Below are 21,667 nucleotides of genomic sequence, written 5' to 3'. Positions count from 1 at the left end.
TTCTGCAGTTATAAATAAGTTGTCAGTATTGAGTTTTGCAATAATGAACTCAAATTTCCAATTACCTACTTGCATCCAAAACACAACAATGGAGACACTTGCATCCATTAACTGTATAAATTAAATTCAAATTTAATTCTGCCTAGTGATCAAGTCCTTTTGCCATGTCTTGTTGTCATATAACGAACAAATTTCTCAAGTTTGAAGGATTAGCTTTGTTTCAGTTTTTGATGTTGACGATGAATATGATGAAGACAACGATGATGACAATGATAATGACAATGACAATGATGATGTTGATGATGATGACATTTGAAAGAAAATCCCACTGGAAACTCTTTAAGCTCTATATCCACGAATTTTATTGTTCCTATTCAAAATAAGAGTAGACCTCTGTACCGTGTCTTATCAAAATATTGAATTTTTGCCATTAACACCCCCTCAGTAAGAGTCATGATGGATGATTCATTAGAGTGAATTCCTGTATAAGCCAGTAAACATTTTTTTTTTTTTTTAATAAATGCAATGCATGTACATGTACTTACTTCATTTCTTTGCCTTTAAAGCTGATTTTATCCAAACCAAGTTCTCTGATATATGACATTACCTGTTTTGTGGGGGAAAGGATGACAGTTTATGCTTTGTACGAGTAATAATGCCTTTGAGTGAGTGCAACAAATGTAACTTACAAATGTAACACATGTAACATGTGTAAGTTACATGTAAGTTTAAATCAAGTTTTGCAATACACATTCTTTTACCTCTTTTTCTTCTATGTTTTCTGACGTCTCCTCATCGACAACAAAATCGCCTGATACGTCTACATCCTTCATCATTTCAAAGTCATCCTTCCAAGTTAAGAGCAATCAGAAAGACAGACTTATATCATCATGATGAAAATTCTGTAACTTCTAAGCTTAATTTTCAATAAAACATTTATCGCCCCTTGAGAAACAGAACAGAGAAATCACAGATGATACCAACCTTGTCTCCTCCGACCGCAAGAACATCTTCTAGTGTTAAATCATGGGCATTTTTTGAACTGAATTTCTTTTTTCTCTTCGCAAGCTTGCTCTGTTTGTCCGCCATATTGAAAATGTTGCACGTGTCACAATCTACTCTTCATGTAAGTCGTAACGAAACGTAACATCATTATACGCTTCATGTACGCTGGCATGAAGTTTATCGTCAAGATCATTGAATTCTAAGATGGCGGACAACACGGTGTGTTCATATGTCTCTGAGTATTTTAAAGATCCACATGAGTGGAGTTATCGATGCGAAGGATCCTGGACTATGGTTGTATCGCTAAACAAACTGAAAACAGTTTTGCGTTTACGAAAGCACGAATGTAAAAAATCGTCCGCAACGAAAGATGAGGAATTTAATTACGTGCAAGAGATGTTACACAACCTTGATTTCGCCAAACACGTTGTATCACCGCTAATGGGAAACAACTACGTTCATGTAGGAAAGGTAATTTCTATTCCACAAGGTTTTGCATCAGCAATGAATGAAATATGCCGAGGATTTCGCCCAGAACACAGACTTGACAAAGAGATTGACGAAAACTGTTCTTCTGGGGTTCTGATGCCTGATTTCTGTTTTCTTCCGTCTGTTCCACAAGCTAATTCAACCGAAGGAAAGTCTCGATGTGCAATCAAAACCATTAATCCAACCTTCTCTGTCGAGATAAAGCCAAAATGTGGCTTTGTTCCCACTTCACCGTTCATTGACCCAGCTAGAGCGACAAAGTATTCAGTCTGTCATTATTGTATGCTTCAGAGCTCCAAGGTTAAAGAAGGGAAGTACAACAGAGAAAGCAAGTACTGCCCCTTGGATTTATTCTCGGGAGAACCAAAAAGAGTTATGTATGCCTTGGAATGTCTGGTGTCTGACCCCCAGAACAATTTGCGTGTTTTCTGTGATGGCAGTGCAATGTTCACAGAGGAATTAGTCCAGAAAGCTGTTCAGGAAGGGAGTGTGTGTTGTGCAGAGAATTATTTTGAGATGTCTCTGCAAGAAATGAAGCTTTTTTTAGATTGTGTGACCACAGAAGGTTGCGAATGTGGTGATAGCGTGACCACCGAGTGTCACAAGTGTAGTGATAATGTGACCACAGTTGATCACAAGCATGGAGATTGTGTGACTTCAGTAGGTCACAGCTGTAGAGATGACATGACAACAGAGGCTCACAAGTGTGGCTATGTAGGTCCCTTTTCCACGAAATTCCTGGACATTTTGCTTCAAATTTTAATCAATGACTCAAAGACAAACCAAGTACAACAGAATGAAGTTGACATGTCACCAACTACTCCGATGTGTAAAAAAAGCAAGGTTCACAACTCCAACATTGATATTCAAGGTAACGTCAACTGCTTGAAGTTTGGAAATGGAGGCGTTCTGCAACAGCTTTTGTCATTACAGAAATTAGACGACATTGATGTCGAGGGGATTTATCCTCTCTACAAGAAAGTAATCAGTCACTTTGAGTGTAACCCAGGACTAAGAGACAAGCTTGGTGTCGATGGTCCTTACAATTTACCTCTCTGGAAAGCAGTTGCCTCTTCTCTTGTTAGCAACAACTCTAGAATCTCAGACAAAAGTCTAGATTTAAATGCTGATATAAGTGATCAAGATAATTTATATAATGCAGTTCTCAAAATCTGTAAATTTGCTGTTGCGAGTACTGCAAAGGACTGCTCTGTAATGATAGCTTTCCAGAAATCTTCAAAGAAGGAGACTACACTACCAAGAGTTGAAATGACTTGTGGTGATGTGTATCACTACAACATTGATCTTGTTGACTTGGATCCTAAAGAATTTGACCGAGTGGTAAAGTACTACAAGGATTCCAAAAATGCAGTTGAGATCTTTCTGAATAAGGAATAATTTACTTTGTTTTAAAGACACTGTTAGGGTGCATGGAGGACTAACTTCTTGTTTGAAAGGTGAAACAAAGTAACACCAATTAAAAACGTTTTCTCAATGCATGGCACATGTGTGGCTTAAGAATTGGTTCAGGTGTACAATCATGTAGCTGTAGCGTATAATCATGTACAGTACCGCTTAGAAATAAGCGTCCATCGTATACGCACCTTATACGCACATACGCACATACGCAGACGCACATACGCGCATACGCATACGCAGATACGCACAAGAGAAGTTTTCTCATTGCAGTGAAAACTCGATGACTAGTGTTTCTGATGTATTGTGTATTAAACGACAGTCAACTGCAATATTTATTGTAACAAACGGAACGCATTTTATATTTTTGTAAAACTTCCGGCGTTTGTCGCTTTGGCACGGCATGATTTAGTCAGTCTTCCTTTTATTTAAATTTTACATGTAGCAATGTTAGGCCATTGAAAGAACAATCAACTATGGACAAAAGAAAAAACAATAAGCTAGCTCATACATACTAAAGAGCATACGCGAATTCAGAGTATACGCAGATACGCAGACGCACATACGCAGATACGCAGACGCATATACGCAGATGCGCGTATACGCAAAAGCATACGCGTTTTTCGCGTATGTTTTGGGACGCTTATTTCTGAGCGGTACTGTAGGTGTACAATCGAGAACCCAGGAGTTTGAAAAGCATTACTCAAGGTATAGACGAGAGTAAATCTAGCTCTTCAAGTGCTCTCCAAACACCCAAATGCATTCTTAACTGATAGACGTGTAGCTAAAAAAACATGACCAATTCTTTTATAACAGTGACAGGGATTGGGAAGGTTTAGGCTGAAATTATGTCTGTCTGTAAGAATTAATTGCATAAATTTTTGAGAGTCTCAGATAAATTTGTAAAACAGGATGGCTCTACTTTGTTTTCATTCAGTCTCTTTAATGCTTTTTGGGGCTAGAAAATCCACTCTGATCAAAAGGTTGAAAGCTTAAATCGTCATTGTTCTCCATTTTTTTTTATAATTGATAGGCCTTAGGATTTTTCTTGCATAGGGCAAGCAAAAAAACTTTCTGCTTAGTGGCAATAACATTTTCACACTTCTTTTTTTTGTAGAAGGAATATGCATCAATTGAGTTACTGATGTACATACTACATGTTTGCCAGGACTTTTAATTTAGATTGAAAGTATAAACAGCCTTTGATAATACATTTCGGTCACTGCAAGGTGCACTCTTCCCCAGTGTTTTATTAACAGTTCTGGTTATGTAAGTCTGCTCAGTCAGTCTGTCAGTTAAACAGACAGAGGGGTAGACATACAGGCAGATGGACAGACAAACAGATTGATAGCAGGCAGTCAGTCAGAAAGGCAGCCAGAGTCAAGAAGTCAGTCAGCCAGTTTAGCAAGAGTACTACACCAACAGTAAAACAACAAATGATAAGTAATAAGTTTTTCTTTATTGCATCAGTGGCCTTTTCTACAGGAAGGAACAAATTGTCCCACTCTACTGAACCAAGATATATCCCATGGCTTTGATGTTTTTGCCTCTAACGTTTCCACACGTGTTGGAGTCATCACTATACCCCCCATTCCAAAACCGATTCTGCTGTCAGGGGTCTTGCAGTCGTTTTCATTGTTTCCAAGGATGCCAATTCTTGCTCTGGAATAACCTTTGGCACTTCCCACAGCATTGAAGCCTTCCTTGTTGCAGTTGGTCTGCAAATAAGCCTGTGAACCAATCAGCTTCTTCCACGTGTTACGACCCACTGAGGTGGCGCGGTATTGCCCATCAGCGATCAGTGAGTACAGAGAGTTGGCCTGCTTGTTGATGACAATGAACTTTTTCTGATGGCCGATCTTCATACCAAGACAGATCTTGGAGAAGGGTGTGTTCCAGTAGCTCGGTAACTTGGTCTCTTGTGTGTCAAACCCAGTCTTGCCTCCTGCAAGGTTATAGGCCTTTCTGTCACTCCAAAACTTAGAATCGTGATGGAAAGTTTTCTGAAATACAAAAAGAAAATGTTACTATGTGCAACGTTTTATACTGTTTGCCAAGAGTGGTATTGGGAGGGAAGTGCAGTTACATACCTTTGTTCCATCAATCTTCATGGCTGGCGTCCATCCTCCATCTCCACATCCAAAGTTTCCCATGTGACAGTAAACAGGAATCTTTTGTGAACCAAACATCAGCGTAAACACTTGACTTTTTGTGGACCTGTGTGGAAGAAAAGCGATGCTGGTTAACTTAACCCTTTAGCTTCCAAAAGAGTCAAAATGAAACTTCGTTCTAAAGTGGCAATGCGTTTTTTGAACATACTGCAGATAATGAAAATAAGAGTCATCAACTAGCGCTCGCCCTCGCGCTTCGCATCCGTGTATCGCGTTCTGCGCTATTCCCTGTCAAACCACCTTCATGTAACCCTTCATGTTCACTATGATTTCACGATGTCTTGTGCAAAGCAAAAGAGATACTGAATATGTTCGTTAAAATGTCGCATTTTGGATGCGTTGCGTGCCTATGTTAAAAATCAAACTTTGGTCGTTGCAATTGGTCTTAGAAAGCATATGGGCTTCAAACTATAAAGTTTATACCAACTTACTTGTATTTTTCATACTGTTGCTTGCATGAAGAGGCAGGGACGGCTGCAAAGAATACAAAACACTGGTTAATTGTAAAACGCTTGACGGAATTGCATCCAAATGCGAAAAAAAATCTGGAAAACATTGCAATGGGTAAAATTATTTACTGATTTACCTGGCTGTGGAGGGGAAGGTTTCTTGATCACTGCAAGCAGACTCTCCAATTTTGTTTGCAGCATTTTCATGGCATTATTGGCGTCCGAGTCCTGAATCATGTTACAAATCAGGTTACAGGCCATCATCTTGTCGTATGGTTTGGCACAAGATGGGGAGGATTTGTCTCCATTCACGCTCAGTACAAGGGAGATTGCGATAAAACAAGCTTGGAAAAACAAGCGCATGTTGACGATTTGTAATACAAACGTTTTGCCTCGCAAGTGAATTCTGTGGATCGTTCACTCTTTTGACTAGCCCATAGCTGTGCCCTTGTTATGTCCAAGCTGACCGAGGTATTGTTTACAAACCCGAGAATTTTCTTGCTTGCAGCCAGCATCCAATGAACTTGGTCCAAGTTTACCCGGAAGTTTATTTTGTCTTCGCGCGCGCGTCAATGTCCATGCGTGACTTTTATTTGCACAAGTTCTCCTTCTCATACAGTCTCTTCCATGCTATCAGAGGGTGTAGAAAAGTAAAAATTCGTATAACTTTGAGCGGTCTCTATTGCCCGGCCGCTTCTACATTTCTCCCCAGAAACTAGAAGGTTAATTTCGACAGGCGTCTTCTAGTCTTCGAGTATCGAGCGCGGCGGGGAAGCAAAACTGGCGCCTCACGCCTCTCGATAGAAGACATCGAGCTTCGCGGCGTATTTAACTACTCCGACAAAGAAGAAAAAATAAGATTGCGCGTAATCTTGTTGAAAATATATTGGAGTTAGGAATAGAGCGGCGAAAGAGAAAAGGATTGAAGGGGTGCTTGGTTCGGGGAACTCGGAGTGGAGGAGGAAAGTGGGCGAGTTTGATGAATACTGAAAAACACAATGATAAACTTAAAAAGTACCTGAATTCAGATTGTACAAATAGCGGTTTCCTCAGCAATGTCGGGAAAATAAGGTATCAATAAACAACACTGAAATAGCATTCTACCGCTCAAACTCATTCAGTTTATATGGAAAGGTGATGTCTTAATAACTGGTAATTCGATATAATTACCTTATCTAGGAAAAATTTCTACCAGAAAACTAACACTGATCCCATTTAGTTCTTTGTCTTTTTTTACGCAAAAAAATTCATTTTACTGTTAACGTTGTTTGCATACGCTACAAAGTCAACTGAACTTTTGTTTTGTAAATGTATCTAATACGTATTTCAGAATAAACTTTTCAAATGCGAATAATAGAATGATTTTCGTCCTTCGAGACTCGCGCTTTAGTTGCTGTTGTTTGAATGAAGAAAAGCACACAAACAACTTTGATAGCAAAATCGAATTTATTTTCTCTTTCGCTCTCCGTCTCGTAATAAGAAACAGCTTACCTTGTAGCTCGTATCCTTGGAAAAGTATTGAATAGAAGAGCTTAGAAGCGTCATTCACATTATAAACCCATTAGGTTCATTTTCAAATTAATTATTCTTATAGATTGCTTTATAAGTTATCAAACAACACTGATATAGCATCTACCGCTTTAACTAATTTGGTTTTAGGTGCGGTGGCAGTGGGAAATTTTAGAACTAATTTGTGATCAGTGTTTTAGTCCGTTTTTAATGCAAAAATTTTACTGTTGTTTCGATAGACTACTAAATCAACTTTTTTTTAACCAAAAAAAAAAACTTCTAATAACTACAAACAACAAACTTTTGTTTTGTAAATGTATTTCAGAGAAATTTCAGAGAAAACTTTTCAAATGCGAATAATAGAAACGTCATTCACATTATAAATCAATAAGGTTCATTTTCAAAATAATTATTCTCCTCACAGATTGCTATAAGTGATCAACCGACACTGCACTGATATAGCATCAACCCACTTAAACTCTTTTTGTTCAAGGTGCGGTGACAGTGGTAATTCGATTGTTAATACCTTATCTAGGAGAAATTTCTACGAGAAAACTAAGTTAAACACTGATCGCAGATTAGTTCTTAGTTCTTATGCAAAAATTACCTGTTTTCATTCTGAATAGACTACAAAGTCAACTAAACTTTTGTTTTGCAAATGTAATACGTATTTCAGAGTAAACTGACTTTTCAAATGCCAATAATAGAAGCGTCACTCACATTATGAACCCATAAGTTCGAAATTCCATGATCGAAATGTTCATTCTCCTTACAGATTGCTATATTTTTCCTGTTATGTCAGTTGTGAGAACTGTGAATTTGGTGGCATTAAGTCATTACACTTGTACTCCTATTGGATGACATTTTTCTTTGTGTAGGTCGCGTGCCTGTTTGACGGGTCATCGTGGGAGAGACTAATTTAATTCTTCTGTAAACAGACCATTGTGTTAACTGACAAAATGTCTACTGATCGATAGTAGTTGTTTGAACAGCAGACTAAAAATATCTTGCAACATTGTGCTCACTTTCTGACAGCCGGGTTTACGGAAATGTCAACCTTGTAAAAACGAATAAGGGTTACAAGGTCCAATAAAGAAATACACTTACAAAAAATAAAATCGAAAACAGTCTAGCTTTTTATCAGCTTCCCTTTTCAACGCTATTCCCTTCCCCTCTCCTCCCTCTCTTCCCCAATCACACACACTCACCTAGCTAGCGATCGACCGGGGAGCAGGGGGAGCTGGAGGACAACAACACGCCCTTCGATAACGCCAGCGTCGCTTAAGAAGTCGCTTGCCTGGGTATTTGTTCCACGACTGAGCTCCACTGTATGAAAAACCTATCTTTAGATTATCAGTGCGTGGTTCTGGAGCTGTTTGTAAAAGAGCTAGTTTGTTTTCAGGTCCCTTCGTCTTCAAGTTGTCGCGAAAAACAAATCTTGATGTTATATATCTGATTTCTGGTGTCATCCCATGTAGACTACACCCGCCCCCCCGCCCCCCCCCCCCGTCCGCCGACGAGTTGGTAGCGTTAAACAACACCCGGAAATCCGTCTGCATTCGCGGTCTGGGAACGAGAATGACGCAATCTTGTTCCCAGAGCCCCCCACGTTCTCCTTTCGTTCTCCTATACAGGGTCGTCCCGCTGAATAAGGGTAACGCGCGCTCTGGCACTGGGAACGAGAATGAGAATGACGCGTTCTGGGACGCACACACCAAACACACTCTCTAGGAGTTATGTATAAGTAGCAAGGACAAGAAGAACAAAATGAATAAAAAATCTAACAGTTTGTTATTTTAAAATAAAACAACTGTCTTTCGTGCTTGTGTTATCGTGAATTTAACTTGCGTTACTGTTAATTGCGTTACGGTTAGCGCGCGCTAAGGCGCGCGATTCTGACGTCAATGTGCGTTTGTGAGGTCAAATGTTACAAACTCTTACGGGAATGTATTGGGTTATACGAGTGATGGCACAATGCTGAAAATGGACAAGAAAAAAGTTTTCATATTGATCTTTCTTTGTTTCCTGGTATCAAACGCAGTTTGCAAAGGTAAGAGACACTCAAAAAAAAAAAAAGGGGGGGGGTTTTCCTTTCCCGAGTGCGCGCTTGCCGGCCTCAAACTCTTTTTCACAAACCAACAGCAATCATTGTTTTTTCTTTTCACAAAAAAAAATTTATTTTTTCTTTAGGGGAAAAAAATTAAATTTTATTGGCTTCCTTTCTCCATTGGCGCCAAAATTTCTCGCTCCTGATTGGCTAAGCGCGCCGTCTTCTGCACTTAGTTCAAGTTGGCTTCAAACTGTTTTTCAAAGTGTTGAAAATTCAGTCAAATGACTCTAAGATCGATTTTTCAACTTCTTTATGAATGAAAATAGGCATGTAGTTTTACAAAATGTTTAAATTAACAAGTGTTCAGCACTTTAGTCGAAGAGTAAGAAAGGAAAACAAAGGATTATTCACTTTAAAACTGTTGGTCTCGGCCGTGGTTTGGTCCTTTTATCGGAAACGATGGTTCGGTTGTCGATAGCGAACATCTTGGTGTCTTTACTATATTAGCTTCACCTTACAAAGCTTGGCCGCAAAATATGTCTTTTCACAGTAAGGAGGTAAGAGTTAATAATTCACGCTCACAAAAATAATTTAAGCTTACTTTGCAAGTAATTTGAGCATGATTATTGTAGCCGGGTGCGTTTAATTTTTCTTGTTGAAATTTTTCTGGCACTTCAACACTGGGTTCCTAAAACAGTCTTCTCACTTCTATAAATAATAATTCTTTTAATTTCTTTAAACCTAAATTTCGTACTTGCTTTTAAACAAAATGCTGTCTTTCTTTTTTCAAATTTCAGAAGAATCGAACCATCCATTCACGAAGTCTCACAGCGAAGTGACCGCGGGATTCAAGAATCCTTCAGCGAGAAATGCTGATGTACCGCTTCGCTCCAGACAACACAAGATTCCCGTCCATACAACACCAATCACAGATTCATTCTCATCCGATGATCAACGAATTGGCTCAATGGACGGAAATGTTCTACCGACATCAAAGAACGGCTTAAATACCATGAAATTGACTACAGATGTCACAAATGACAAGATTAAAAATGCCTCCAGCAAGCGAAAGCTCGCCATGAGAAGATCAGCGAGAATGCGCAAACTAAAAGTGCTGGCCTCATTACTTGGTGCTAAAATGTCTTCATTGGCTTCTAGCTTGGGAAAAGGCAAAGGCGAGGATGCATTTGATTTCCATAACACCCCACCATTATCTGGCGGCACGGGCGAACCTTACAAGATGAAAATTAACGCTCCACGGCTCAGGTTGACGATTCTACCAACTGAGGAAACGGTTATTCCGACAGTCGATACGGCTGATGGAGAATCAGATTGGATTTTAACGGAAGACGATACCACTAAAAAAGATGAAGAGAAATCTTCACACAGTAATGATCATAAAGACGATTCTTTACCGCATGGCGGACCAAAGGTGGCTGGACACGAAGGGTCAACACGACATGGCGGCACAACGGCGATACCACAACACAAGATGGCTGTTCATCCTGGAATGAAGACATCTTCAGGTCTTCGTTGGAATGTGGCTTACGAACACGCAAAGTTAGACGAGAGTAAAAAAGGCAAACGTTTCAAGAAGAAGAAGAAGGAATATGATTCCAGGACTGAAGACCCAGAGAACTCAGATTCAACGGCGACCATTGTTGCAGGAATCTTGGCAGGAATTTTGATGTGTTTGATAATTTATACTGGCGTTCCACGTCTGTGGTAAGTTCTTAATCGTTGCTGTTGTTCTATATTTCCTATAACCGTATCAGTTGAATATATTTCCAAAGAGACTAGTAGCTAAGATCACCCGTATCTATTTTGTCGTGATACAGTACCAAATTCTCAGAAGTTGTTATATATTAATTTATACTAGAAATAGCTGACACTAGGTTGCCCCCGGTATTAATCGGTTTTTATTTGCTGTTCATCCTTTACTACATTTCAGACATTTGATTGGAAATTAATTATATATTTTGGATGATTATGAAGAAAAAGCTCCCTGTTGGTTTGTGTTTTCTAATGGTTTCTGGCCTTTTCTTCATCAAGATGGAAAGAGGCAATACAAAACAACACGAAATTAAGCAAAAATTCGTAAAGATTTATGATACGGTAAATCAATTAATTACAAGAACGCGACAGCAGCACCTTGACATCATTTTGTCATGTTTCGCTGTGGTGAGTGATCTCAGCTAGACTCAAGCTAGACTTTAGAAAAAGTTGACACGCCGGGACGAAGATCGACAGTATGGCGACTTGCGTCGCTCGTTTTCGCGACTTCGTCGCTCAATGAGCCGGCCCAATTGTTCTATAAATGTATGGGCTGAGAGCCTGAGCCCAAGCATAAAGAATGACATAAGAATGATCAATCTTTAGAAAGAAAAGGATGCCGAAAGAATTTCTTACCTCTGTCAATGCAAACGCCTGCCGCGAGTTTTAAATAATCACAATGCATCTCGAGATCTCTTTGGAAGTTCTTTTCTTGATGCCGCAGTATCATCTTGCAAAATTAAAATTTCGTCCGAAAGTGAACCGATCAAGACCATTCTCCATTCAAGTAGTTTGTGCCTGGTAAATTACGGTCAGTTGGACAAAGGCTTTCTTATCGTAAATAATTAAATCACGCTTCATGACAAAGATCAATCTAAAGAATTTCTCACCTTCTGTCAATGCAAACGCAAAGTCGTTCGCTTCTGGTTTCCGGTTTCGCCTGCCGCGAGTCTTAAATAATTATCTCGAGATCTCTTTTGAATTTCTTGTAAATCTCGTCCGGAGATAGACTGATCAAGGCTTTTCTCCGTTCAAGTAGTTTGCGCTTGGTAAATCGCGGTTTTGGACTAAGGCTTGCTTATCGTAAATCGCAAACAAATTCAGTGAAGTTATGGCTAGATATGTTCGACGTGTTCCTAGACATATTTCTTCTTCGGGGCCTTGTGAAATGTCATGACAGCACCACTCAGAAGTGAAAATGTGGATTTTCTTACTTCTCTGCGAGTTAATTATCGCAAACTCTTTTCAATAATTGCATTGCTTTCGGCTTTTAGACATTGTAAAATGAATAGGTCGAAATAGGCCTTGAATAAAACCTCAAATCATCTTTATCAAAAGGCTGCCCAACTGCAATCAACGTTTACAAACGTCGTTTGTTTACTTGTTGTCATCTGTGCACGTGCTCACGCTTTTGGTTGTCATCATCATCCAATCATCGTTTACTTGCGTCATCATTGACCAATCACCGTACAGGGGATTTTATCACACCTCCCGATACCCACTTGCGGGCTTTCAACCTTGTCGGCATTGCACATTTCCCGATACTATTTGCCCGCTCACTTCGGTCAAATCGAGAATTTTCCTGGTATATACTATATATATATTCTATATTCGCGCGGATTACAATGATGCCTCCTCGGGTTTTGGCCTCTGGGCCAAAACCCTGCGGGGGCAAAAATAGCTCAGATACAGTGGAACCTCGATATAACGAAGGGCCAAGGGACTGGCAAAATGTGTTCGTTATATCGAGGTTCTTTTCCATACATTTTACTATTACTAGTGGGAAGAATATCGTTCGTTATATCGAGGACTTCGTTATATAGAGGTTCGTTAAATCGTACTACGCGCGCACTGATTGGTCAAAAACCTATGTACTATTGTACCGGTAAAGTCCCGCTTTTGTCCCGATATGGCCGTCCTACGTATGATTCTCGTAAATGATCATTATAAAAATGTATTGAGAGTGGATCACAAAATTGAATTTTCCCGCCCACCACAGTTGAGCGAAGAAAGAAAAAAAACGAAAACACAGAGACAAACATATGAGAAGGAACACAATAAACAGGTCCCCTTTCACCGGACTGGAAAAATATTAAAAACACGGATATGGTTCCATTGAACATTAACTCGGAAATGTTATTTGAAAGGAATTAAAACTGATCAAATTGGTCACGATGAACTTGATTTATACCTCGCGCTAAATTCTTGTACACGCTTGAATTATATCTTCAGTTTTACGTGCTTTCAGTGCTTTCCGGCCCAAGTCTGTTATTCGGCGAAAACGAAAGAATACGGAATAAATAAATTCATAACAAATTTCTAAAGCAGTGTTTGTGGAACTAACCTTTAGTATTCTCAATACATTCGTCAGTCTGTGAAGTTTGTAAACTTGCAAAGTTTTCGTGCAGTCTTTTACCTGCTTTTACTTTCGCGATGAATGACTCCGACCACAATTTGCTAGATTTCCACGTCAAAGAACTTTAAAATCGTTGAATACATTTTATACCATGACAGTTTGTCTTTTTCCTTTCCTTTCTTATGACTTTTATGGCTTTAAGAGATCTTTTACACGTTTTTGTCGCGTCGATACTCGATTTGTGGATTTTGTGGGTGGAGCTGAACCTGTGTTTTATTCTTTCGGCCGCTATGATTGGTTTGCCGCGTCATCCGATGAACTTGTTGAGAATAAGACATTTGATCACGATTAACAAAATAGATTCCTATTTCTTTGAAGAGCGTTTTCTATAGTTAGTTCATAAAAGCAATAAACCACACTTTTTAGGGCTTTACTGGCGTAATAAAACCATGCGGGATGTCAGGCGAGTGATTTACAAGCTTTTCGAGTGTTCTCCCAACATCCCGCGTGGTTTTATTACGCCAGTAAAGCCCTAGGAAGTGTGGTCTATTGCTTATAAGTATGCAATCAAAAAGGAAAATTGACTGTTTAATCTACACACAAAAGATAATTTAGGCTGTGTTTGAATTTGAATATCCTCAGTTAAAAGTACGGAATTCTAAAATTGGCGATATTTACATTTAGGAAGTACTTAAATTAGTGATTTTTCCCCTTATTAATCAAATTGTCGCCAAATAAAGTACTCTCGAGTACTATACATATGAGGCAAAACTCCAGATCTTCAATTAACTAATTTTTATATTTCCACAAATGTCCTCTGCAGGAGAATTTGTAAGAAGCGATGGCGACGACGTCACGATAGAGTGTTTGGATTAACTATTCCTTCAACTGATTACCTGAGTGAGGAGCTGAGTGAAGAGGAAGTGATTTTTGACAGGACGGCCATAGAACGTAACAAGAAATCATCCAAGGGCGCCAGTCCTAAATCAACACCAAACACATCTCCAAGAAGACAAAAATCAGCCCGGGAATCCTATCAATCAACCGACCATGCAACACAAGAACAGAAAATATGGACACTGACCGACACGCTAAAATCTACTCCGTTGATGGCTGTTCCTACAATCCTTGACACGCCTAGAACCGAAGTTTGGACGGTTAATGAGGTCTCAGAATCGAAATCCCTGGATTCTTCATTCACAACATCGTCCCTGTCTGATTTATCAACTTGGACACCGACTAAAACAACCCGGTCTGCATCTTTGACATCAGTGTCAGTAATCTCACTTACATCCGAGGCGGACATTTGTGTTTCTGATTTGACCTCCTCGACACGTTCATCGACTCCACCCTCCGGCCTAACAGAGAAAACTGTTCTCAGTCATGTACCGCTAACAACCCAGTCGAGGCTTGGTCCATCTACATCATCCGAACTGACAGTCCCTGATCATGAGTCACTACACCCATCAACACCCAAGGAATCTTCTAGCTTGTCTTTACTGCCTACTGCTTCTGGTGAATTAACACGTACTTTGTCCATGGCAACCGATAGTTCCTCAACAGAGTCCTGTAAGACGCCTGTGGCGCCACGGAATGAAGTCGTGATAACTATGGACGATGACGATGAAGAAATTATCTACACAAGTGGAAAATCACAACGCGAGAAACTGAACACGGTGAAAGATGGCGACAAGGAAAGAAGTAGAGAAGAAGTGGTGATTAGTATGAATTGTGATGATAGTGAAGACGAATCTGAATGTGAGGCTTCTACTGGAAAAACGATTTACACGAGCGAGAAACTGGGAATGAGTAATGTGACAACAGATGATGCTATCATTGATATCATGTCACGTGATGACGAGAATGGAGAACCTTTGGCTGTAAATGACAAGTACAATGATGGTGAGTAGCTACTTGTTTAATTCGAACCGTTTTTGTTAATGTTAAATTGTGTATAGAAGGGTTTTGTTTTTTTTAGCAAACTCATACCCCAGTGAGAGTAAAATATGGCTGCCTGGAAGTGGCTGCCCTGAAGTGAGTGGTGGAATTTAAATCTTTTCTACAGAATTCGTTTTTATGGAGATATAGGATTATATACTGACTATGTTGTTATATGCTATTGACGTCAAGGAATAACTCACGAAGCCATAGAGATCTATTAACTGTTCCATCATGTTAGCGAAGGCAAAATCATTCACAATGAACAAAAGATAGTTATATGAAAATTGAAATTATCTTAGCAAAAGTTAAATTAATAGCGAAAAGATAAAAAGTTATGTATCCCAGATAGGTAACCCGTATAGTCTGAAAACAAAAGATCTCGCCAGGGGTAAACATCACGTTTTTCCTCTCTTTGTGATTATAAGACCGATGGTACAAAACACGTGTGCAAACCTGTAATTAAAAGAAAAGCAATTTCTTTCAAAACAGAAAGAAACATCAAATATATGAAAAAGTGATTAGTTTCTAAAGCTGCATCGCGGCGGCCAGGCGCAACACTTAGCTGACAATCATTTAGAGGCTATGATGATTTATTTACCTTCATCAACTTCAATTTGATTGTGAACTAACTGTATCAAAGTGGTCTTGGAATTCCATGAGCATGGAAGATATAAAAGGGATATAGAAATATATGAATATGCCAATGTCAGCTAATTGTAACTGTATGTCTCGATCGTCTGCAGATCAATCACCATTGACTCTTCCAACAATACCACCACCAACAGCATCAACAGAACTGCGGCAAGGTGAGAAAAATAGATTGAAAAAAGAGTGGTGGGCTTATTATTTCAGTAAGGGATAAAAATTATATCAATAAAAGTAAGTACAGGCTTTGTGGAAGAAACAGCGGTCAAACTGTTTGTGCGCTGGACTCCGGAAGGAGCGGTCCGGGGTCATTTCGTTGAATTCTTGGGCAAGACACTTAACTCTCATAGTGCCTCTCTCCACCCAGGTGTATAAACAGGCACGGCGGAGCCGGGGGGCTGGGGGGGCTTTAGCCCCCATTTCCGAAAATAAAGACTTACTAGAAAAGTCTTTAAGCCCCCCCCCCCCCCACTTCAAGTCACTAGTCAGCCCCCCCACTTGGAAAATTGCTCCGCCGTCCCTGATAAATGGGTATCGGCGAATTTAACGCTGGGGTAACCCTGCAATGGACTATTCTTGTTGATATTAATTATTCTCCCGAGGCAAGTGTTCTGTTGGACATATTGACGCCCATGTCTTAATAGAAACTTACAAACATGTCCCATAATTGTTTCAGGAAAGTCGCTGATTGGTGGAAGAAAGGCTTTGGAGAACCGACGCTTTATCAAACACCTGATTTCAGAGCAGGAGTCAACTGGATTCAAACATGACCTGAACACGGCTATTTCACGGATTCTGGGCGAAAAGAAATGTGTTGCGGACAAAAACAAAGGAAAAAGGATTGTAATCAAACACCAAACACAAGATACAAAGTACTCCCTGACTGAGAGCATTTTGCGCGCAAAGGTAGACGGAAAATTTATGTACTATATAAAACGGTAAAAAGGGTGTTGGGACGGAAAGGAGAACAAGAGATTTCTATTTTGTAGGGTGGGTCACTGTAAAATAGCAATTCATTTAGAAATGGATTAGGTGATTATCGCTTTTCCTTTCTTTTCGTTATAAGTAAAAAAAAAACGTGTACTGTTCGTTGTCATCTGTCGGAGCTAAATAGTTAAGATACAAAGAGGCTATACCCCGTTCTAAAACAAATTATGATTACATTTTCTTAATTTTTCTTAATGCTCGCATTGACCGTTTTCTGGTAATTCAAGACAACGTCCTCTAGCTGATGAGCATCAAATATCTCCTTAAAATTCAACTTTACAATACAATGACAAAGTAAAGAGAAAACATATGCTGATTGTTCTTGAGTCTGAAAGCAATCAATTAAAATGCGGTCGATATTTTTCTTTTTCTTCCTTTTCAGTCAATGATTTTGAACGAGAATGTGGACAAAGAGCGCGACAAACGATCATTCCTTTGTCGTCAGGTGATCCAACAGACATTATCGTACCCAGTCCGTCCTGCTCTTCGACCCCAGCGTACTCTGGCACATGAAATCGCTTTTGCAAAGGAAATCATTTTACCAGGCCACGCGCATCCGAGGCAGGCTGCCGCGAGGACTAAGGTCAAGCGAAAGGTTCGATGTGAAGACAAATCAGTAAACAGAGGTGCTTCAACTAACAACACTGAAACAAAGACAAAGTACATGAACCACAAGGACTACGAAAAATGGAAGGTGGGTCTTGGAAGTACATTTCGATAGACTAACGTCATTTCCAAAATCGGCCAAACAAATAAGGGGATAAACAGGAGGTGCAAGGAAGGAAAAAACTAAATTGAAAAATGTTCAGCCGAATTGTTCAAGATATGTAATCCATCTAAAGTGTCAGGACAGGAACTACGAATGTCGCCAAGCTAATGTCTGTGCCATAATGTTGTCTTAAATGCGTTGCGCGAAAAAGTTGTAAAGAGCAAATACGAGTTTACGCGGAAAAAAACATTGTGTTTGAACAAGTTGACTCTAAAGATAGTAGTACGGGTTTTCTTCCGAACTGGTCTTAAGGTTGGGACATCACTAGGTTTCAACAAGTCGCGGCGACAAGTTGCTGCAACATGTTGCCTCGTGTGACATGGTGCATTTTTGCGACATAGCTTTGGTCACTGCCCCGAAAAAATTTTGTCGCTGCAATCAGTCGCAGGCATTCAAACCAGTTTGAATTCGTGCGACTGATCTCAGCGACAAAATGAGCGAAAGCAGCGTTGTCGCAGCGTGTGCTCACTCTGCGACAAGTCGCTGCGACAAAAATATAACCAGTGAGAGAGCGTCATGTTTTTTTTGCCATATTGCATTGGAAAACTAGTCACATCCCCACTCTTCAAAATTCGCTGTGTGTGCAACGAACAAGCGCCTTGTCCCGACCTTTAGTCCTACTAGTTTCATTACATACACGATTGCACCAAACTCACAAACACTTTTATGTCTTTAACCACCAGCTTCTCCGGGAGGATGCTATAAAGAAGAAGAAAGCAAAGGGAATTAAGCCAGGTGTCACTTTGCCAAGCTTGCAGCAAGTTGTGGGTTTTTTCAATATCTCCATCCCTGATGATGTTAATTCTGATGTTACTGTATGCCAATGCTACTACTGTGACAGACATAGGAAAAAAGAACGAGGGAAGAAATTGTTGAAATTATCTAGGTAAGAGTTATTTGTTGGCGTTATCAGAGTTCTCTGTTCTAAGGGACATTGTCAAGGGGATTTTTCTGCTTTTCAGTGAAAAGTACTAAAATTGGCGACTCAGGCTCTCGCTCCTTTACGAAATGCGCCTAGAACATAAAGATGAAAATATAAAGTAAATTGTTGTTGGGGGAAGTGGGGTGATGAGACCTCCAGAAAACCACCAGGCTTATAGGGAAGGCCACCTCAGGAAGATGCGTGCGAGCGAGTCACGTTTGGTTTTAGTTTTACTTCTGATTGACTAAGAAAGTGGCGGGATTTTTTCAAACCAGTCACTAAGCACGGTAATTCAAACCGAAGCAAATGTGAAGTATATTTGACACAAGTGAGAATCGCTGTAAACGACAAACAAATCGCAAAACTAAAACGAGTGCATACATGTAACACCAACTCTCAAGTACAAATATACCATACCAAATGCATGCTTTTTACCAGAAAAAAGTATTGAGTCAGGTCACGGTCGACAATATCTTTCTGGGCGGTTTTTAAACAACAGAACTTGGAAATCACACGTTACTCAATAACAAGTAGTTCTTACTTTGTTTATTGTTCTCATGTTGTTACGATTGTTTTTCTCCACAGGAAGCTGTTGCCCTTCAAATCAAAACCTTCCGCTGACGAATCCCGACCAGATTCCACTGGTTCTTTGTCACCAAGCTCTGCTGCAGCGGGTCCTTCAACTGTTTCAGCAGCAAACGGAAGCTCAAGAGTAGTGCCAAATAACAGGTAACTCTCACAGCCTGACCTTTTTCGTTTATGAATTTCTTATAGTTAACGAGATATCTGTTTGCTTTGTATCCCCTATTTCTTATTTATGTTTATTATTTCATCCTTTTGCCTTACTTCTCTTTAATCTTTCAGTGCCTCTTTCCACCCTTAAGAAAAAATGGGTACCAGCAAACCGACAAAATACTAGCGATAGACAAGCGCGGTGGGTGGGGGGCATTGAGGTGGAAGGAAGTGGAAGGTTTTTATACTCTAGGCGCTTAATTCCTGCTACTTTGCCGATAAATGTAAGCTACAATACTTGACAACTGAAGTAAAATTAGGACCACCCCTCCCCCATTTCAAAAATGGAAAAATGGCGAGCTTTATTTGGTTTTAGCGCGAACTTATCATTGATTTGGGAGGGGGGGGGGGGGGGGGGGAATCATTTCTCTTTTTATTCCGTCCAAGATTGAAGACATACCAAGTTAAGTTGTGTTCAAGTGACTGATACATTCTTTTTAGTCACGAACGTACATATATAGCGCATAAGGAAGTCAAGCAGGTTTATTTATTGGTGTTTATGTTTCTTTTCTTGTTATTTTCAGATTTCATTGCTAAATGAGTTTAACTTGATGTGCGATGTCATTTCAATTTTCCGTGGACGTGTATATATATTTCAAGACGAAGAGTTTTTCCATTTTGTTTTTAAGGAAAAGCTTCGTGCATTTTTTGTATTTTAATGTAAAAGTGGATAAAAAGTGCATTAATGTTATTTTCATTGCCATGGAAAGACTGTTTATGAATAAATGATACTTTTTGATAATAAATATAATTGTGTCAATTTTTTTGGGTTCTGAAAAAGAAATGTAGAGTAGCGCTAGACTGGGGAAGCAGGGGGTAGCACCGTGGTGAGAGCGCTCGCTTCCCACCAATGTGGGCTAAGTTCGTTTCCCGGACCCGGCGTCATATGTGGTTGAGTTTGTTGTTGGTTCTCGTCTTTGCTTCGTGGCGTTTTCTTCGGACTCCGGTTTTCCTCCCTCGACAAAAACCAACACTTCTAAATTCCAATTCGATTATGAATCCGAGGGCCACAGGTTTGTAAGTCGCAACACTGTTACATGCAGCCCTCGTTAAACAAATACGTCGACTAGTAGCTAGACATTTTTTTTAAAAAAAATAAAAACAAAGAAAACCCAACAAAATTGAAAAGCGAGACGGTCTGGTTACGAGCTTAGTGTTGAGGTATCATAAAGGCCGATTTACACGGTGCGATTTTGTCGCATGCGAGAAGCTAACGACAGGCCTACGACAGTCGTAAGCGACTTGTAGCATATAAGCATGTCGCGAGCATGTCGCATGCGACAAAATCGTACCGTGTAAATAGGCCAAAAGAGATGTAGGCAACTTACGGTCTTTTCTGTATGTTCGATTCGCGTACGAGAAGGCAAAGAAAAAGAGATTATCATGTGCAACCATGATCGGATTGGGATTGGGGGTGTTTGCTTTTGTAATAATTGAATTTAGCGCCCCATGGCACCCAGGCCTTTTATTTGATCAAGAGCTCTAGGAACGGAGCGGGTTTTATAAACAGGGCGATTTTTCGGGACGGGGCGCTATTTACTTTTTTGTTTGAAGTAATTGTACCCTTGCATTAAAAAAAGAAAAGAAAAAATCCCGATCCAATGTTTCCATGACTTCCATAAAATGGTGTCGTTTGAAGCGCTATACCCTCTATGGTGAGTTCCAAGTGTTGTCACAAAACTCTACAGTACATTTGGATTTTATTTTTCCATCTACAGCATGCAATAATTTCATTCCGGAAGGAAACAAGCGAGATATGCGATATGCAGATTGTCATGTTCTCGATTTGACGTCACAGAAGCCTCTAGACCCATGCCTTTTAAGGCGGTGACCAACCAGCTGAGGACACATTGTGGCGGACACATTTTTGCTCATGATGTTTTCTTGGGCGAGCAAACGGAAACAAAATGCTTCTGAAAGAAATCAGAAACATTAATTTTGTCTCGGACACAATTTGTGTCTGCAACAAATGTTGCGCGCGCTGGAAAACAGGGAAACATTTGTGTCCGCGAACAATCTGCGACATTGTGTCCTGGTTTTCCACCAACTTTACACTTGGTCGCAAACCAAAATAGCAGCGTTTTGGCGCGATTATTCGTATTTCAACAGGGCACAGAAATCGAGGCTTTAACCAAATCAAAAACGTTTTGTTCGAAAAAAAATAAGGCAATTGCTTGCCAGATTTTTTTGTGAGGGGGGGGGGGGGAGGGGGCGCACTTTAAGTAATGAATCTGTCTGGGCTCCTGTTGGAAGAGAAATTTGCGTCCGAGTCCTGAATCATGTTACAAATCAGGTTACAGGCCATCATCTTGTCTTTTAATTTCGCGCAAGATGGGGAGGTTTTTTTTAAACGTTAATATTTTTACGGAATTATATTGAGGCTATAAACGCAC

General features: G+C 39.9%; 3 protein-coding genes and 1 pseudogene across 4 annotated transcripts in view; 2 read left to right on the top strand and 2 right to left on the bottom strand.

Annotated features, from left to right (window-relative positions):
• Window positions 1-1,214, bottom strand: part of LOC144636019 (CCAAT/enhancer-binding protein zeta-like) — a 33,823-nt gene extending 32,609 nt beyond the window's left edge. Inside the window, exons 1-3 of the mRNA XM_078495157.1 lie at window positions 985-1,214; window positions 762-848; window positions 546-607 (exon numbers count right to left, since the gene is read on the bottom strand). Of these exons, the coding sequence (XP_078351283.1) occupies window positions 546-607; window positions 762-848; window positions 985-1,089 (254 nt within the window). The 5' untranslated portion in view covers window positions 1,090-1,214. The remainder of the gene's footprint in view (window positions 1-545; window positions 608-761; window positions 849-984) is intronic.
• Window positions 1,203-21,667, top strand: part of LOC144636029 (inositol-pentakisphosphate 2-kinase-like) — a 171,069-nt gene continuing 150,604 nt past the window's right edge. Inside the window, exon 1 of the mRNA XM_078495167.1 lies at window positions 1,203-2,920. Within this exon, the coding sequence (XP_078351293.1) occupies window positions 1,210-2,892 (1,683 nt within the window). The 5' untranslated portion in view covers window positions 1,203-1,209 and the 3' untranslated portion in view covers window positions 2,893-2,920. The remainder of the gene's footprint in view (window positions 2,921-21,667) is intronic.
• On the bottom strand, window positions 4,348-7,279 carry LOC144636065 (putative skeletal organic matrix protein 5; annotated as a pseudogene). The gene is made up of 4 exons (XR_013567460.1): window positions 5,668-7,279; window positions 5,513-5,555; window positions 5,001-5,127; window positions 4,348-4,913 (listed from the first exon to the last, which is right to left on the bottom strand). The product of XR_013567460.1 is annotated as a putative skeletal organic matrix protein 5 (transcript).
• LOC144636020 (uncharacterized) lies at window positions 8,951-19,866 on the top strand. Its single transcript, XM_078495158.1, has 9 exons — window positions 8,951-9,089; window positions 9,887-10,814; window positions 14,042-15,120; window positions 15,903-15,965; window positions 16,481-16,710; window positions 17,174-17,485; window positions 18,244-18,446; window positions 19,068-19,211; window positions 19,799-19,866. Exons 1-9 carry the CDS (start codon window positions 9,014-9,016, stop codon window positions 19,809-19,811), a joined length of 3,048 nt encoding a protein of 1,015 aa, XP_078351284.1. The 5' UTR covers window positions 8,951-9,013; the 3' UTR covers window positions 19,812-19,866.

Source organism: Oculina patagonica, chromosome 13, assembly GCF_052425735.1.
Source record: "Oculina patagonica isolate OP01 chromosome 13, crgOcupat, whole genome shotgun sequence".
NCBI lineage: Eukaryota > Metazoa > Cnidaria > Anthozoa > Scleractinia > Oculinidae > Oculina > Oculina patagonica.
The sequence above is the reverse complement of the archived record's forward strand: the minus strand, read 5'-3'. Positions and strand labels throughout refer to the sequence as shown.

What these genes read in the sequence shown, in the direction of transcription:
- LOC144636020 (XM_078495158.1), top strand. Translation starts at nt 9,014, where the DNA reads ATGCTGAAAATGGACAAGAAAAAAGTTTTCATATTGATCTTTCTTTGT. An exon ending in AGAGCATTTTGCGCGCAAAG is followed by an intron (nt 16,711 to 17,173) that starts GTAGACGGAAAA and finishes CTTCCTTTTCAG; the next exon opens with TCAATGATTTTGAACGAGAA. An exon ending in AAATTGTTGAAATTATCTAG is followed by an intron (nt 18,447 to 19,067) that starts GTAAGAGTTATT and finishes TTTTCTCCACAG; the next exon opens with GAAGCTGTTGCCCTTCAAAT.